A 17,711-nucleotide genomic window follows, 5' to 3' on the forward strand; every position below is an offset into this window, starting at 1 on the left:
TTTTTTTGCTTCGTCAGTTCGGGCAGGAGTCCGAGCGCCTTTTTTTTGGCTTTGGCAAAAATGGTAGAGCTGGCGCAGCAGGGGGTGCATGCTCAAATTTTTTTTCCTGATAGGGGTACGCGATCAAAAAAGTTTGGAGACCACTGATGTAGAGAATAGGATGGTATACTGCCTCTTGAACACCAAGACAAATAATATTCCAATAAAGGTGTCAGTATCCGAAATGATCCTAAGGGGAGAGGAAAGAAGGGATAGTCTTGCAGTTTAAACAATGGTCAGGGACTCAGGAAATCTATTTCTCCCCATCCCATTCCATCTGCTCAATGGAAGGAATATTAAAATCAGACACACTGCAGATGGCTCTCTGGGCCTCTCTCCATAGGCTGTTTTTAACTATGCACATATGCTGCTTCTCTGGAGACCAACATATCTGTGTGTATGGAAAAATTAGGTCTGGTAGGGTTAGGTCCTAAGCTACTTTATCTGCATTTCGTCTTCTGCCCTCTACATGTACATGGCAACTCTTCATAATAAGCACACAGGGTTTTATTTCTGGGACATGAGCCCCCTCCAGGGCTTAGGAAATTTGTGGTTTCTTTTGCTTACTGTTTTACCCACCTTGAAATTCTCCTTGGCGGGGATTCATCCCCAGTTCTTACATTCAGTGCTGTGGCTGACCTAAGCAGAATTGCGTTATATATGTATATGTAATCAATTCGTGACCCGGGTATTAACAGGTTCAGTAGCAGCATGTTCCCCCCAGTTATAGAAATCGTGAATGTATCATGCAGATAACTCTCTTTCCAGTTGATTTTATTTGGTCCTTAAATTGTGTTTTTTTTTCAGTCCTGGCACAATTTAGGTCCTAGAATCATAGGCCACGTCTATACGACGCGCCGTATCGGCGCGTTAAAATCGATTGCTCGAGGATCGATATATCGCGTCTCATCTAGACGCAATATATCGATCCCAGAGCACGCTTAGATCGATTCCTGAACTCCAGCAAGACGAACGGAGTTCCGGATTCAACATGGCGAGCCGTGGACATCGATCCCGCGCGGTGAAGACGGATGAGTAAATCGATTTTAGATATTCGATTTCAGCTACGCTATTCTCGTAGCTGAAATTGCGTATCTAAAATCGATTTTATCTCGTCGTGTAGACCTGGCCATAGGATCAGATCTGCAGCTGGGGAAAACTGGTATAGCTACATTGACATCAGTGGCTATGACAATTTAAACCAGCAAAGAATATGGCCCATAACATTAAAAAAAAAAAGATTATCTGTCCCCTCATCTCTGCCAGTGCAGGATTGTTCCCTTTTCTAGATTTTTCTAGTGCTTTGTTCAGTCTAATTTTATATGTGCCGAACAGTGAGACAGAAGAATACCAACCCTAATATGTCAGGATATAAAACAAACACTAATTCCCTGGGACTAGGAAGAAACTTCTCCTTCAGGCATGATATTCCATAATTGTCCATTATGGTGCTTTTATATTTCCCTTTGAAGTATCTGGCCCTGTCAAAGATTGGCTCCTAAACTAGAAAGACCATCAGTTTCACAGAGTATCTCACTTCTGGTGTTTTCCACTTTGACTGACAGAATCATAGAGGGGGGAACTAGAGAGGTTATCTAGTCTCTTCCCGTCTCCCCCTACACTGAGGTGAGCCCAAGTATACATAAACCATCCCTGACAGGTGTTTGTCTAACCTGTTCTTAAAAACCTCCAATGATGGATTACACGACCTCCCTTGGTCACCTATTCCAGTATTTAACTATATTAGGAGAAAAATTCTAACTAGATCTCCCCTGATGCAGATTAAGCTGATTACTTCTTGTCTTACCTTCAGTGGACAGGGAACACAATTGATCACTGTCCTCTGTGACAGCCCCTTAACATATCTGAAGACTTACCAGGGCCCCCTTTTGTCTTCTTTTCTCAAGACTAAACATGTCCAGTTCTTTTTTTAACCTTCCCTCATAGGTCAGGTGTTCTAAATCTTTTATGATTTTTGTGGCTCTCCTTCAGAGGCTTTCCAGTTTTTCCACTTCTTTCTTAAAGTGTGGTGCCCAAAAGTGGACACAGTACTGCAGCTGAGGCCTCATCAATTCTAAGTAGAGCGGAACAATTACCTCCTATGTGTCTTACACATGACACTCTGTTAATACACTTGAACAAATAATAGCTTTTTTCACAACTGCATGACATTTTTGGCTCATTCAGTTTGTGATGCACTGTAATCCCGATGGTTGCCTTAATTTCACTAGTCGCACATATCCAAAACTACAAGACTTTAAATGGATTAGTCTTGCATTTTGGGCCAGATCCTTGGCTACTGTAAATCAGTATAGATCCATTAAAGTCAGTGAAGCAATGCTAATTTGTACCAGTTTCCTTCCATTATCCCATCTGATCTTTATATTCATTTTTCCTCTGTCCCAGTATAACCTACTGTTCTATTCTGTTGTATTCTTGGCTCCATAGAACTATTATGGTGTGATTCTACAGTACCTACACACACTATTTTCCCAGAGAGAGTTTCCTGGTGTTTGAGTATTTGTGCATGTAGTTCCCTTAAGGAGGTCTCATGCTCCACAAGATTTCCAGCTGTACTTCAAGGATATGTACTACCTCATGATGACATGTGCCTCCTGATACTGTGGGGGGAGGGGGCACAATCTAAAGGGAGGACACATGACCACCCCATGTGCTTCCTCTGCCCAGCGACCTCCCTGCCCTGCACCCTACCTGGGGCCACCCTGCTCTCCCCACCCCAACAGTTATTTGTGGGGACGTAAGGGGCTCGGTCCTTCTCCTGGTGCACCTCCCCAAGCATGTTCAGAACCTGTCCCTGGCAGCTGGGCCCAGGCAGGGAGCGGGATGGACCTGCTTCTCACAGCAGCTGAAACTGGCCACTCCGGATCGCTGACTCTGTGCAGTACAGTGGCTGCCAAAGAGAACCTGGCTGGGGCGGCAGCCCAGGCTGGCTGACCCCCTCTGCTCCCTACCCAGCCTGGCTGCCCAAGACAAGGGTTGAGGAAGCTGGAGCCCTCCCTCCCCCATCACATTTCTGGCTTGCTTGGGCCCAGTCCCTGGTAGCCTAGCCCAGTGGGGAGCAGAGGGGACAGGGCAGGCCACTGCCCTAGCCAGGCTCTCTCACAGGCAGCTGCTGTGCTGCACAGAATTGCTGGTCCTGCTCTTTCTGCTCCCCGCCCAGGCTCGGCTGCCAGGGACAGGGGTGGAGCTTGCCGGGGCGCAGGCACAGCAAGAGAAGGGAGCCCCTCTCCCTTCCTCCACCAAGCAGGCCAAGCAGAAATCTAGGGGGGCACTTGACCCCGCATAGCCCCCTACACATTGTGCATGCCTCACATTGTGCCAGTGAAGCCAGGGCAACTGATTCTGAGTGGAGATACACGAGTGCCAGAGCTGAGGCAATTTTTCCCAGCTCTGTCCTAACTGGGAAACCCACATTAAGTTATGAGGCATTAATCATGGTTTAATGACAACAGCCCTGAAAATGTCTTTATTTTTGAAACTGAGATCTAGGTGGTTGAATTGGGATGATAAACCTTGATATGTTTTTCCTTCAAATAGTGTTTTTTACTGATAGTGCATGTTCTGGCCTGGTAGCTGCTATCCTGGGAACTCCTGCTGATGTTGTCAAAACACGGATAATGAACCAACCAAGAGATAAACAGGGAAGGTATGGATATTTCTGAGAGGATATTTCCCAACTTCAGTAGTAATTTGAGACCCGAACTGAACTCCCTATGAAGTCAATGGAAATATTCACACTGATTTCTTCGATACATCAGGCCTTGGATCTCTAATCTACTCTTATCATTCTGCTTTAGTCTTGGTGTTTATTTTTGCATTTAAAAGATATTTTTGTAGTAATGGTCCATAATTATACTTTAAACTAAGTGAGAACTTTACATATAATTTACTTTTTGGGCTGAATTAATCTCTGGTATAGCTTCATTGACTTCAGTGAGTCTACGCCAGGGATCTTGTTTCTAAATGTAACCTTTCATAGGAACTACCCTGATGGAAGATGTGGGGGTGTTATATTGGGCGGGGATGATGGTGCTGAAATACTTTCATTTCCTACAGTCTACTTGTGTATTTGTAACACCAACTTCATTTTGTTCTCCTTCCTCATTTCTAGAGGACTGCTGTATAAGTCTTCTGCAGACTGCTTGATTCAGGCCATACAAGGTGAAGGATTCATGTCTCTATACAAAGGCTTTTTACCAACCTGGATGCGAATGGTAAATGACTTTTCCTCTTTTAGTATAAATTCTTTACAACTAGATAGTTTGTAATGCAGTGTTGTACAACTACAGGGGTTCCTTCGATGCGTTAAGAGTCTTATCCTGCCAGGTGCTGAATGCCTTCAATTCCCATTGACTTTGCTGGGAACTGAAGTTGGAGCGTTTTGTAGGAGGCACTCAGCACCCTGCAGGATTGGGTCCTAAAACAATTAAGAGAACTACAAAGAACGTCTTATAGCAATACTGATATTAAAATATGTATTTCATAGTCCTTTGTTGCATTTACAATATCATTAAACTTGGAAAATATTAATATGAGGTTTTTAAAATAAAGTGAATTAGTGTGCATTCTTAGTACACTAGTCATTTACTAGTCATGGAGGCATGAACCCAAGCCTTGCTTATGGTTACATGGGAAAGACTGGTCTCTGTGTTTAAATACCTTCATAACAGGCACCATAAAAACGCCTTCGCTAGATTAGAGTTCTCATTTGTCCACTCCATCAACCAACCACATTGGCTGACATGACCATTAGTGTTTGCTCAGAAGAGGTTCCAGGCCTGGAATAAGGGATGTTGCAGATCGAGATTGATGTGTACTGACAGAGCTTTGTGTCTGGTTATATGCCTGCCTTCACCCATCCTGAATTGTCAAGTTCTCAAATCTTATAAGCCATGTGCTTGTCTACACAGGGAAGCAGACAGGCATAGCTATAGTGTGATAATGATTCTGCTAAAGCCATCTCAGTGTAACTCTCTGTGTGGATACTATATTCCAAAACAAATGTGATTTTATTATTCTGATTGCCCCAGTCTTCTTGCCCAACCATTCTCACCTCCTCACCTCCCCCAGGCTCCTTGTTCCAGTCTCCCCCTCTTCTGGGTCCTTTACCAATGTCAGTCTTCTACCCACCCACTTATTCTCAATCCCCTGGTTCCTTTTCCCCAGCTCCCAGTCTCCTTTGCCAACTAGTCCCAGTCCCACTGGCACCAATCTGCTCCCCCCATTTCCTTTCCCACCCAGTCTGACTCTTGTTCTCTGCATTCAAGTCAAGCAGTTTCTTCTTTCAGGGTACCTGGGCACCAGCAAAGAGAGCACAGGAAAGAAGATCTTTCTGCTCTCAGTTCCTGTGTCTGGTATCACAGGAGCTAGAAAGAACAATTGCAAAGAAAGTCCTGCTCAGCTACTGTATCCCTGGGCTAGACTATGCCCAGTACAGATGGAATCTTCAGAGAATTTAGTAACCAAACTCTAACAAGTCTCTATTGAGCATGTGCCAACTGAGATTTTTTTCAAAGGTTTATAATTTGGCCAATTTTGGGTAGTTTTTCATAGAAAAAACCAAAAGCACATCTCTGACACAGACAAGCACCCTGTCAGATTTCAGTTCCTTTCTCCAAAGTATGTTGGTTTAGAGCTGCTCATCTAAACAGTTGTAAGAATTTCTTTGACATGGACAAAACTATGTATTTTCCCCTAATTTCATTTTTGGAAACACCTGAACAATTTTTGCTGAAACTTCCTGAAAAAAATCAGCTTGCAGCAGATGCCTGGCATGGAAGATTTCAGCCCAAAGGGTTACATTTTAGCAAAATAAATTGGAAAGAGGGTCTTTATTGGAAAGGCTGGGCAACTTTAACTATAGGCAACATACAATGCGACACCCTCCATAAACTTCTTATAATCTAGCTAAGACAAACACTTCAATATAGTTATGTATTTATCCCTGTTAAACTAGCTAATGAATACTTACTAAAATGTTTCCTCTGTTCTAAGTTTGTAATCATTTGTGTGGTTACTTTTGCAGGCTCCTTGGTCACTGGTATTCTGGCTTACCTATGAACAAATCAGAAGGATCTGCGGAGTTAGTTCTTTTTAAGATCTTGAAAGCATATATTAATAATCACATAACAAATAAAACAGAATTGGAAATCCAGTAGATCAATAAAACACCCCATCCCTAAGGAAAATGGTTATTTTAGGAGCTGGCAATATTCTCTCCCCTTTAGGTCATCACTTCAAATTCAGTCTTGGTGATAGTGATTTAATATTACCTTCTGATTGCCACTTGACAGACTATAGTACAGTAAAACCTGCCAAGAGCAATCACTCATGGGAGTTATCAAAAGTGGTCTCTTGTAAGAGGTGGTCACTCTTCAGAGGTTTGCACACAGGAGAGCATTGGCTGCTGGCTGGGTGCCCTACTTGGCTATTCTCACCAGCAGTGCCATCACCAACAAAGTGCAGAAGTAAGGGTGGCCTGGTATGGTACACTAGACTCCGACTGATAAGTGAAGATCAGTTTCTCCTACAGGTTTGTGTTTATGAATGGGAGTAAAGAAAATGTGGTTGCTGGTTGCAGATGACAGGTCATCCCTCTTTACAGTTTCTTTGCAGTTAAATTATAGGGGAAAAACTTTCTGTGGCCTCTGCAAGTGGTCACATGTGACAGGTGGTCTCTCTTCAGAGGTGGTTGCTAAAGCAGTATATAGAGTTGGTGGTTTCCATGGCATAAGTGTCCATCATAAAAAGCACTACTCCCAACTAGCAATAAGTACCAACTGTGCTGGAAGTTTCAGCAGAGGCAAAACAAATTACTTTTTTAATCCTAGAGAGAGTTCCTGTAGCTGAGCATGAGACATGACTGAGCTCTAGGTAGTTCTATAGAACATGTACTTTTTTAATTGTGCATTATACATGTTCTGTGGATAAATAAAAGACTCGAGTGTAAATTTTGGAGCCTTTCATTAGAATAAGACACACACACAATAAAGGAAAATCTTGTGTAGCTACCTCTTCATTAGAAGTCTGTCATTTCTTAGCAAACCAAGCATTAAGTACTAGGTGCTGTAATAGGTTAATACAGTAAATTCAGCTGTGCAGACCTGGCCTCAGATACGTTTGATATAACACGTGAAAGAAATTGATAGGCTCAACTTATTTCTCAATGGATGTATACCCATTTCAAACCACCACTACCTGTTTGGACACACTACTGTGCTATTGATGAAATTCACCAGTACAGAGGGAATCACAATGACTAGAGACTGCTTAAGGCCCACAGCAGGTCTTTTGGACGGAGATGTCTTTTGAGAACTCCAGTGGTAAGTTAGCAGGTCAGAACTAATTTATACCAGCAGAACTTTGTGTAAAAACATGTATAGTACCTGCCCTCAGTCTGCCTCGATCAGGGGCGGGCAAACTTTTTGGCCTGAGGGCCGCATCTGGTTTCCAAAATTCTATGGAGGGCCGGTTAGGGGAGTTTGTACCTCTCCAAACAGCCAGGCGTGGCCTGGTCCCTGCCCCCTATCCGATCCCCCCCCGCTTCTTGCCCCCTGACGGCCCCCTAGGACTCATGCCCCATCCAACCCTCCCCATTCCCTGTCCCAACAGCCCCCGGACCCTCTGCCGCCCCATCCAACCCCCCGTCTCCTTCCTGACTGCCCCCCGCTGCTCCATCCACCCCCTCTCTCCTTCCTGACTGCCCTCCCGGGACCCCTGCCCCCATTCAACTCCCCTGTTCCCCACCCTCTGACCACTCCGACCCCATCCACACCCCCGCGACCACGACCCCAAATTCCCTTGCCCGCTATCCAACCCCCCCGCTCTCTGCCCCCTTACCACACTGCCTGGAGCACCGGTGGCTGGCGGTGCTACAGCTGTGCCACTTAGAGTAGCAGAACAGGCAGCCACCGCACCACCCGGCTGGAGCCAGCCACATTACTGCGCAGCACAGAGCACCAGGTCAGGCTGCGGCTCTGCAGCTGCGCTGCCCTAGGAGCTTGCAGCCCCGCCACCCAGAGCACTGTGCCAGCGGTGGGGCGAGCTGAGGCTGAGGGGGAGGGGGAACAGCAGGGGAGAGACTGGGGGCAAGCCTCCCAGGGCAAGAGCTCAGGGGCTGGGCAGGAGGGTCCTGCGGGCCACATTTTCCCACCTCTGGCCTACATGTTTCTGGATTCTCGATCAGAAACACAAAATGTTTTCAATCTACAAATTGTTCAATGATGTTATGAACATTTTGAGTATCTTAATCAGGGCGGATGGAAACTGAACAACATCCTGCAACTGGAGGATGAAAACTATAGCCTGTCTAACCAGACATCCTCCAAATGCTGTCTGGATTGCAGAGGAGAGGGGAGGATACAACCAGCTGATACTGGCCAACATTTGGACAGTGTGCTGGAACACGAAGTGCAAGCCTGCTCTGAAATATTGCTCTGTAAAAATGTAAGGTCCTGTGTTCATGTCTCAGTGTCTTTGATGTCAAATGTTTTCTGTTCATAAGTAGAATTTTTTTTCCTAACTGTCCTGAAAACTCAACCTGAGTTCCTTATTTCTCACACATCATCACAATCAATAATAAATCTGCAGGAAAATTCTGCCCTCACCTTCAATGGCCCTGCAAGTCTGGCCACCCAAATAGACGTATCTGTGGATACACATAGGTAGCTATCTCTTCAGATGCTATGTTTACAGTCACTTTTCAGTGTATTACAGCATTTTGATGAAAGCACTGTTTGGCTCTTACTAAAGCTGTACCTAGGGAAGAAATATTTAAGGAAGAAGCATAATGCTTAATAAAGTTTAATATTGATGGCAGGAATCTGGGATACTTTATGTTTACAAATAAATTAAAGTGTAAGTATTAAAAGTTGTAAGTACATTAAGTGTCAAATACACTAATGCATAGTAATAAACACCCAGGCCACAATGTTCAAACGTAGGTTCCCAAAGTTAGACACTTAAATCCATTAGACATCTGAATAAACTGCTGATGTTCAGCCATGTAAAGTGACCATAATTCTTACTTCAGTGGGAAACTAAGCATCTCTGAAAATCAGGCCACTCTTATTTAGGTGTTTTGTTTTAAACACCTACGTTTGATTTTTTTGGTGTACCTTTATATGTGAGGCTACGATTTTTTCACAGAGGTCGTGGAAGTCATGGAATCTGTTGACTTCCAGCAACCTCCATGATCAGCCCATAGCAGCCTGGAGCTGCAAGGTCCCCCTGCCTGCAGGGAAATGCAGGCAGTGGGGGCCCCCCAGAACCCTTGGGTCACTGCAGACAGTGGGAGTACCCCAGAGCTGCTGAGTGGCAGGGGGATCCTGGAACTCCGAACCCCTACCGAATATTTTTAGAAAAAGTTATGGACAGGACACAGGCTTCCATTATTTTTTCTTTATTGCCCATGACTTTTACTAAAAATATCTGTGACAAAATCTTAACTTTGTTTATTCGTATTACTTGGTCAACATTGCCAATTATGTAGTGTATCAAATTTCTTGAAACAGTACATTTTAAAATGTGTTTAGACCTGCTGGCCTCATTTCTGAGCTGCATTCCCTCTCCTTTATGCCACAGAAATGCAGATAGATCATCCTATCTGGGAATTCCCCAGGTTAAGGATGACTCCCTGGAGATCATAGGCATGGTGTAATACCCTTATACTCACTTGCCCCAGTTCAGCCCTGCTGCAGGGGTGTATCAGCTCTGGGGTACAGACAGTTTGTTTTGTGCATTGGCTATTCTGGGCTGTTGCAGTGGCCCAGAGACAGATGTGGGAAGCTGTTTAAATTACAGCTGTCCCTATCCTGCTAATTTGCAAAACTACTTTATGACAACTAATGGCTAATTTTAGGATCTTATTGTCCTGTGTTTTTGGGGAGCTGAGCTTAGCACCCAGCCCTTATCTTGTGTGCTTTAGAGAAATTTTACATGCTAACCATGTGATCCTGCTAGTAAAGGTGTAATACAGATTGCATCCACACAGAAACGTGCTCCCACCTGTGCACTGGCATCACAACCACTGTTTGAACTGAGCACCTGGGTGCAGCCCACAGACAATTCCCAGCACTTAACACTGAGCCCAAGCTGCAACTTACAGAGACAGGTCCCAGCATGAAATGCTTCACCCTGAGCAGTATGCAGTGCCAGGTCCCAGCATCCAACACTTCAGCTTGGCCTCAAGTAGTCTGTAGGCAAGTCCCATTGAGTAATGCTTCATCCTGAGGCTGAGCTACCTGTAGAGATAGCTCCCAGAATGCAATGCTTGCTCCTCAGCCCAAACAGCCTGTAAAAGCAGGTCCCTCCCAGCATGCAATGCTCTCCCCAGACGTCAAGTAGCATGTAAACAAGACCCACGTGTCACGTTTCACACCTCGGCATTAAATGCGTCACCCTGAGCATCCAGGTGCAGCCCATGAAGGTGACAGGTTGAGACAGAGCCCAGCAGGCTGTGTGTGACCCGGAGCCTGGGGAGTACAGCTGCCAGGCGCAGACCTACCCCACCCATCCCGCACCAAGGGGTATTCCTGGCCCTGACACCCTTCCTCCCCGCCCCCTGCTAACAACAAGGGCCGTCAGCCTGTTCTTAGCCCCCTCCCAGGCAAAATGGACCGGACCAACGCGACCTCCCTCCTCACACAAACCTCGTTCGTTTAACGGACTTTCCTTCCAGCGAAGCACACGGTCCACCCGGCGGCTGCGGCGGCGGCGGGAAGGGTCACGTGAGGAAGAACAGCCTATGACCGTGCAGCGCTATAGGCGTAGCCGGTCGGCTTCGTGCGGGGCAGTTGGGGGAGGTCAGGTGTTTCTATACCTGAGGAACGGCCGCTAGCTCCTGTCCCAGGGCGGCCGCGCTGCGGGATGTGCTCCGTGCAGGGGATCCCCAGCCCCGGCACCACCATCAGCCTGAGGGTCTCCTTCGTAGACGTTCACCCGGAGGTGCCGCTGGTGCGGCTGTGGGGCCTGCTGGGCGAGCGCCGGGAGGAGTATGCCCGGCTGCACCAGGACATCCAGGGTAAGGCCGGGCCGCGCCTGGTCGGCGCCCCGGGAGCCGTCTGGCCGGCGGCGGGGGCCGAGCTGTGCTCCGGGGATCTGTGCCTGGTGGAACTAGGGGACCGTTGGCACCGCTGCCGGGTCGTGAGCCGCCAAGGCCAGCACTGCCGAGTCTTCCTGCTGGACGAGGGTCGCACGGTGGCGGCCGACGCCTACTACTTGGCCCGGGGCAGGGACGAATTCTTCCACCTGCCCTCGGAGGTGCTGGGCTGCCTGCTGGCCGACCTGGTGCCGCCGGGGGCCGGGGCGGCTGGGGCAGGTGGCGGGGAGCAGCCGGCTGCCAGCTGGTCGGTGGGTGCCCTGGAGTTCCTGAGCTACCTGAACGCCAAGGAGGTGTCGGGGCTGGTCCGAGAGGTGCTGATGCCGCAGCGCCTGGTCCTGCTTGAGCTGCCTTGGCTGCTGGCCCAGATGCACCACCTGGGCCTGGCCAAGCAGGTCACTCCCAGCTGCTTCCGAGCCCTGGCCAAGCGCTGCCTGGCAATGCCCCGCCAGCCCAAGCCGGAGCCCCCCGGCCCTACTTCGGCTCAGCAATATCCTGTTGCTACCACTCCCCAGCCGGGCCCAGCCGCCCTGGATTTCTTCTACCCACGGCTGCAACTGGGGGTGACTGAGCCGGTGCTGGTGACCCAGATCTCTGACCCCCACCGCATCTATTGCCAGCTGCAGAGTCTTTCTCAGGAGATCCAGCGCCTCTCGGACTCCTTGCACCAGATCTATGAGATGGCGGCCAGGCAGGAGCAGGATCCGCTCCCCAAGCCGGGCTCCCCTTGCGCCGCACGCGGCATAGATGGGCGCTGGTACCGCGCGCTGTTGCTGGAGATCTTCCCCGGGGAGCAGAGTCGGCTGGTGGCCCAGGTGATCTGCGTGGACTACGGCAGGAATGAATTCGTCACCGGGGCTAACCTCCGCTGCCTACCCCTGGAGTGTTTCCGCATGCCAGTAGTGACCTACCCGTGCTCCCTGCAGGGCATCTCGGACGGGGGCTGCGGCTGGTCCCGCTCCCAGCTCAGTGGGCTCAAGGCGCTGCTGCTGGGCAAGGCGGTGAGCGCCCGCATCGAAGCCTACAGTCCCTTCGAGCACCTCTACTACGTGAACCTGTACGGGGAGAACGGCCTCAACCTGAACTGCCTCTATGGCGTGCAGACCCGCTGTCTGGCCCACCGGTTGTTGCAGGGCGGCCAGGGAGCGCAGGAGCGGCCGGAAGAGGAGGACGCCATCCCTCCTAAGGAGTTGGGGCCACCACCGGACACGCTCCCTGCAACTGCGGCTCCGAGGGACCCAGCTGCTGCCCACCTGCCGGGCGTGCGGGTGAAGGTGGGAGTGTTCTACCATGCCCGGGTGTCCTTCATCAGAGACCCGTCCGAGTTCTGGCTGCGGCTGAAGGAGCACCTCCTGCCCTTCAGCCAGCTGATGCGGAGCATGAGCGACTTTTACTCCCGAGCCCAGAAGCTGGACGTCATTGTCCTGGAGCCTCAGCCGAGAGCCCTGTGCTGCGCCAAGTGGAAGGAGAATGCCTACTGTCGGGCCGTTATCACCAGTGTGCTGGGGAACGGGGTGGAAGTGCACCTGGTGGATAGAGGCAACAGGGAGATCTTGGACTGGTATGAGGTGAAGGAGCTGCTACCTCAGTTCAGGGAGCTGCCTGCTGTAGCTCTGAAGTGCTGTTTGGCAGATGTCTGTCCCCTGGGAGAGACATGGAGTAAAGAGGCGGTGGCTCACTTTAAAAGGACAGTGCAGAGCAAAGAGCTGGTGATCCAGGTGTTGGGTACGCAGGGTGACAAGCATGTGATTGAAGTTTTTGATCAGTCTCAAACAGGGGAGAAAAATATAAGCAAAATTTTGTCTCAAGGAGGCTATGCAAAATTCCAAGGGGCTGATGTTCCAGAGACTCTTCAGAAGTTATCTGCTCAGTCTCTGAGGCAGGATCCCAAAGAACATGCTGGTGAGGGGGAGCTAGTGAGTTCAACAGCCAGGAAGAGTGGAGTGCAAACCAAAACAGTAAGAGACAATATAGTGCTGAATCCCTCTGTGCCTTTGACAGTCAAAGACCAGCCTACTGCAGAAACTTGCCATTTATCAAGTGACTCAGCTCCCAATGGAAAAAAAATTAAGGGAAACCTAAATCTGCCCTCCTCTCTTATACAGTACTACTTGGAAATAAAACCAGGATCTTCTTATGAAGGTCAGCTGGAAGTTGGTAGTACAGTTCAGGTGGTAATATCCTATGCTGAAAGTCCTGGCTACTTTTGGTGTCAGTTGAGTAGAAACAATCAAGAACTTAAGTCATTAATGGCTGAAATTCAGGATTATTGCAAGACTTCAGCACAGCCACATCATTGGGCAAGTCCAGTGTGTTTAGCTAAATATTCAGAGGATGAGCAATGGTACAGAGCTTTGATTATTAGTGGAGAGTGTTCTGCAGAACAGGTAGAAGTAATATATGTTGACTATGGGAACAAGGAGCTGGTTTCTGTAGAGAATCTCTGCTCAATTAATGCAAACTTTCTGAAATTAAAGGCTCAGGCTTTCCGATGCAGCCTTTACAATTTAATCCAACCAAATGGTCCGGATCCTTTTGTTTGGGATGAAAAAGCAATCCTAGCTTTTCAGGAGTTTGTTGATCGCAGAGCAGATCATTTGGAACTGAAGTGTACAATATTTGCTCTAGCTGCCATAAACAATAAAGAGCTGTTTAATGTTGTGGACTTAATTACGCCTTTTCAGAGTGTGTGCCATTTTTTAACCGAGAAAGGGTTGGCCAGACCTGTACCACCTCAAAAACCTCTGGCATCCTCCATTCAGCTGCACTCTTACTATTATTCTTCACATGACATCAAAATTGGAAGTGAAGAAGAGATTTATGTAACACATGTTGACAATCCATGGAAATTTTACTGCCAACTTGCCAGAAGTGCAGATGTCCTAGAACAGCTCACAAATAACATTGGTCGACTAAGCAAAGTACTGCACAGTTTAAAAATGTCACAAAACCCTGGAAACCTATATCTTGCAAGGTATACTGACAATCACTGGTACAGAGGAGCAGTTTTGAAAACCAAGCCTAATAAAGAAGTCTTCTTTGTAGATTTTGGGAATACACAGGTGGTAAAGAAAGAAGATTTGATTCCTGTACCCAATGATGCATATGATATCTTGCTTTTGCCAATGCAAGCCATAAAATGTTCACTATCTGATATCTCTAACGTACCAAAAGAAGCTACCACATGGTTTGAAACCGCTGTCTTGGATAAGCCTTTAAAGATGATAGTGGTAGCAAAAGAATCTGATGGAAAGCTGATAATTGAACTGTATGATGGCAATATTCAAATTAATGCAAAAATGAAAGAGGGTTTAAGCTTACCAAGAAATAGAGAGTCTAACAATTATGTAGAAAATGAAACTCTACACTCTAAAAACATAAATGCCAAAGAAGAGAGGAATGAAAACATGAAGTCATCAGCACCGTACATGAAACAATCTGAGAATAAAACTTGGAGGTCTGAACTCCAAGGAGAAGAGTGCAATACCAAGACTAGTTTTGTATGTAAGGATGTAAAACACTTCCAACCTGCTGCAAAAAGAGAGTTATCAACCAAGTTTCTAGGATCTGTGGAAAGATTTAATAGTAACAACGTTTTTCCATCAGCAAGTACTCCCTTAGTAGATAAAAAAGTAGGTGAAAATAAATCTTTGCTCTTTATAAAGAAAGAGATAAAGTCTGATACTGTTAAAGCTGATACTGTTAAAACTAGAAATCAAGGAGAAAATAGTACACTTTTTCCACTTAAAAGCTTATGTGACTTGCCTGCAAGGAACTTAGTGCCTGGTCTGAAAACTTTAGTATACATTTCTCATGTAAATAACCCTTCAGATTTTTATATTCAATTAGCAAGTGATGAGCCTCAACTTAACAGTATTTCAGAAGGATTAAACAATAAAACAGGAACAGAGGGTCTCGGTCAACAACAGGTGCAAGTAGGAGACTTAATTTGTGCAGTTTTTTCAGAAGATGGTTTGTGGTATCGAGCTGTAGTAAAAGAGAAACTATCTGATGAACAGATAAGTGTACAATATATAGATTATGGCAACACTTCGGTAGTTAATATTTGTGAAACAAGTAGACTGCTTGAAAAATATTCGTCAGTTCCAATGATGAGTATTAATTCCTCGTTGGCTGGAGTTCAGTCTAAACAGTTTACAAATTGGACGCAGGAAGCAGTGAGTTATTTTTCAGAAAGAACAAGTGAAGTTCAAATAAACTGTGAATTTGTAGAGAAACTCAGAGACAGATGGGAAATTGTTCTCTATGACGAGAAAGGTGTGATAGCAGTGGATTTGATTAATGAAACCTTTGGAATGAGAGAAGAATCTCAGTCAACAGAAGCACTTGACAGAAGAGAGAGTGGTGCTGATGTGACAAATCAGTGTGAACCTCTGCCTTTTGATGAGAACAATAAAGCTTCTAGTATAATTGACACTAAATCATTCTTCTGGAAGACTCCAGAGGTAGCTCAGACTGTAGAAACATATGTTACTGTTGTAAAGGGCCCAGAATACTTTTGGTGTCAGATGGCTGACCCAGAAAATATAAACTACTTAGAAAAAAAACTACAGGAAGCTGGAGAACTTGAAATAAGCAATGTGGATGACTTCAGATCTAGTATTAGAAGTGGTGATATTTGCATAGCAAAGTATAGTGAAGATGGAAAATTTTACAGAGCAAAAGTTAGCAGCATAAAAGATAACAACCTAACTGTCAGACATGTGGATTATGGATCTGAGGAACTTGTTGGCAGGGAGATGATTAGACAAATTCCTGATCTGTTGCTTACAATACCTATGCAAGCTTTTCCATGCTGTCTATCTGGATTTAATTCCCCAGAGGGTTCATGGAGTAATGAAGCAAAAGACAAGTTCTATGACATGACTGCAGAATATTTAGTAGCGGTCACAGTAATGGAAATACAAAAGGATAACTCTTCTGAAATTCCCTTATCTGTTGTTAAAGTGGAATGTAACGGAAAAAACATCAATGAGGAGATGAAATGTTTTTGGAAGTATAACACTGACATGACTTTGGCAAATGTTCAGAACGATTTAAGTGAAAAGAATGAGGGTCCAGGGACAGATAATATAGATGCCATTTGCCTTGAAAAAGCTGTGGCTTCTACTGGAGATGCCAAGCAGGAAAATAGTACTCTGCAGGATGCTTTACTTTGTGCAGAACCATTCCACCTGACAGACAATGGATGTCAAAATACTGCAGAAATTGAAGAAAAAGTGATTCTCAAAACTGCTAATGAGCAACAGACCAATTTTGAAATACTTAATAAAGCAGAGACTCCTTTATTGAAAAAAGAGAGTGATAGCAAAACAAAGATATATGTAGAACCAAAAACATCTGAACCACAGCTTCTTGCCAGTAGTGAAACAAAGGGCTTAGATCTTGAGCCATTTGAAGCACAGTTCTTGGAGGATGATGAACTCAAAGCAGAGATGTTAGAATTATCACCTGAAGTACAGTCTTTCCTGGGTGAAGAAAGAAAAGAGCTCTTGAAACTTCCATCAGCTGAGGTGCAGCCTTTCCTGGATGAGAATGTGAAGCTGTTGGAATTGAAGCAGTTACAAATGCACTCTTCACTTGATGAACTAAAAAAGCTCTTACTGGAGCTAGAGTCACTCGAAGGGCACCCTTCCTTGGGTGACAAAACAAAAGAAGAGGTGCTGGAACTGGAGTCACTAGAAATGCAGACTTCCTGGACTGATGAAACAAAGGAAAAATTGTCAGAACTGGAATCACTCCAAGTACAGCTTTTGGACGATGAAACGGGGGAGGTAATGAACCTGAAATCACTTGAAGTGTCACCTTCATTTAGTAATAGACAGAATTGGTTGGAAATGGAGTCATCACTTGAAATACAGCCTGTATGCGAAGATGAAAGAGGGAAGCTATTTGAACTGATACCATGTGAGGTACAGATTTCCTTGGGAGAAGAAACAAAGGAGAGAGTGGATTGGGACTTGGACTTGCTTGAAGTTCATCAAATGAAAGCTGCACCAACTGAGTTAGAAGTGGAGTCTTCCTTAGTAAAAACTTTACTTAGTAATGGAGCCAGGAAGGAGCTGGAACCAGAGATGCACAAACCAGAGATGCACAAAGTCCAGTCTTTGCTTGGTGCGGAAAGAAAAGAGGTATTGGAACTGGTGCCATCGGAAGTGCAGGCTTCTCTTAGTGATAAAACAAGGAAGGACCCGTTAGAGTTGGAACCATCTATTTTAGAGCTTTCTGTAGATAGTGCAGATCAGCTTTCATTCCTCAAAACTGACTTAAAAAAGCAAGTGTCTGCTTGCCCTGTAGAGCTGTGTGGTGTAGGAAAAGCTGATAGCAGAGGTGAAAAATGTAAGAAATGGCTAACATTGCAAGAGAAGAGTTGTGCAGAACAGATGAAACCAGACTTGCATGAAATGTTCAGAGAGTATAAAACTACTCTTGTGATTGGGGAGTCCTTGAGGCATAAACCATCAGATGAAGAAGAAATTGAAATAAGAGAAAAGCAGGATGTGACTTTAGCTGGTCATGGTGCAGGTATGTA

At 46.0% G+C, this 17,711-nt stretch overlaps 2 protein-coding genes across 8 annotated transcripts in view; one reads left to right on the top strand and one right to left on the bottom strand.

Moving 5' to 3' along the window:
• LOC116823201 (24-hydroxycholesterol 7-alpha-hydroxylase-like) overlaps positions 1-10,181 on the bottom strand; it is a 53,993-nt gene extending 43,812 nt beyond the window's left edge. The window contains 2 exon segments of the mRNA XM_075063631.1: positions 6,028-6,114; positions 10,164-10,181. Of these exon segments, the coding sequence (XP_074919732.1) occupies positions 6,028-6,114; positions 10,164-10,181 (105 nt within the window).
• The window catches only part of LOC116823200 (mitochondrial uncoupling protein 4-like), a 42,130-nt gene that overhangs the window by 18,527 nt on the left and 5,892 nt on the right, over positions 1-17,711 (top strand). For 5 of the 7 annotated variants that reach the window (XM_075063625.1, XM_075063627.1, XM_075063626.1 and 2 more), the window contains exon 1: positions 10,927-17,704. In XM_075063625.1, coding sequence (XP_074919726.1) covers positions 10,927-17,704 — 6,778 coding nt within the window. Of the gene's footprint in view, positions 1-3,613; positions 3,707-4,171; positions 4,275-6,085; positions 6,215-10,926; positions 17,705-17,711 lie in introns of those variants that run through there. The other 2 variants (XM_032777613.2, XM_032777612.2) reach the window with 2 other exon arrangements.

This window comes from Chelonoidis abingdonii, chromosome 3 (assembly GCF_003597395.2).
Source record: "Chelonoidis abingdonii isolate Lonesome George chromosome 3, CheloAbing_2.0, whole genome shotgun sequence".
In the NCBI taxonomy this organism is placed as follows: domain Eukaryota; kingdom Metazoa; phylum Chordata; order Testudines; family Testudinidae; genus Chelonoidis; species Chelonoidis abingdonii.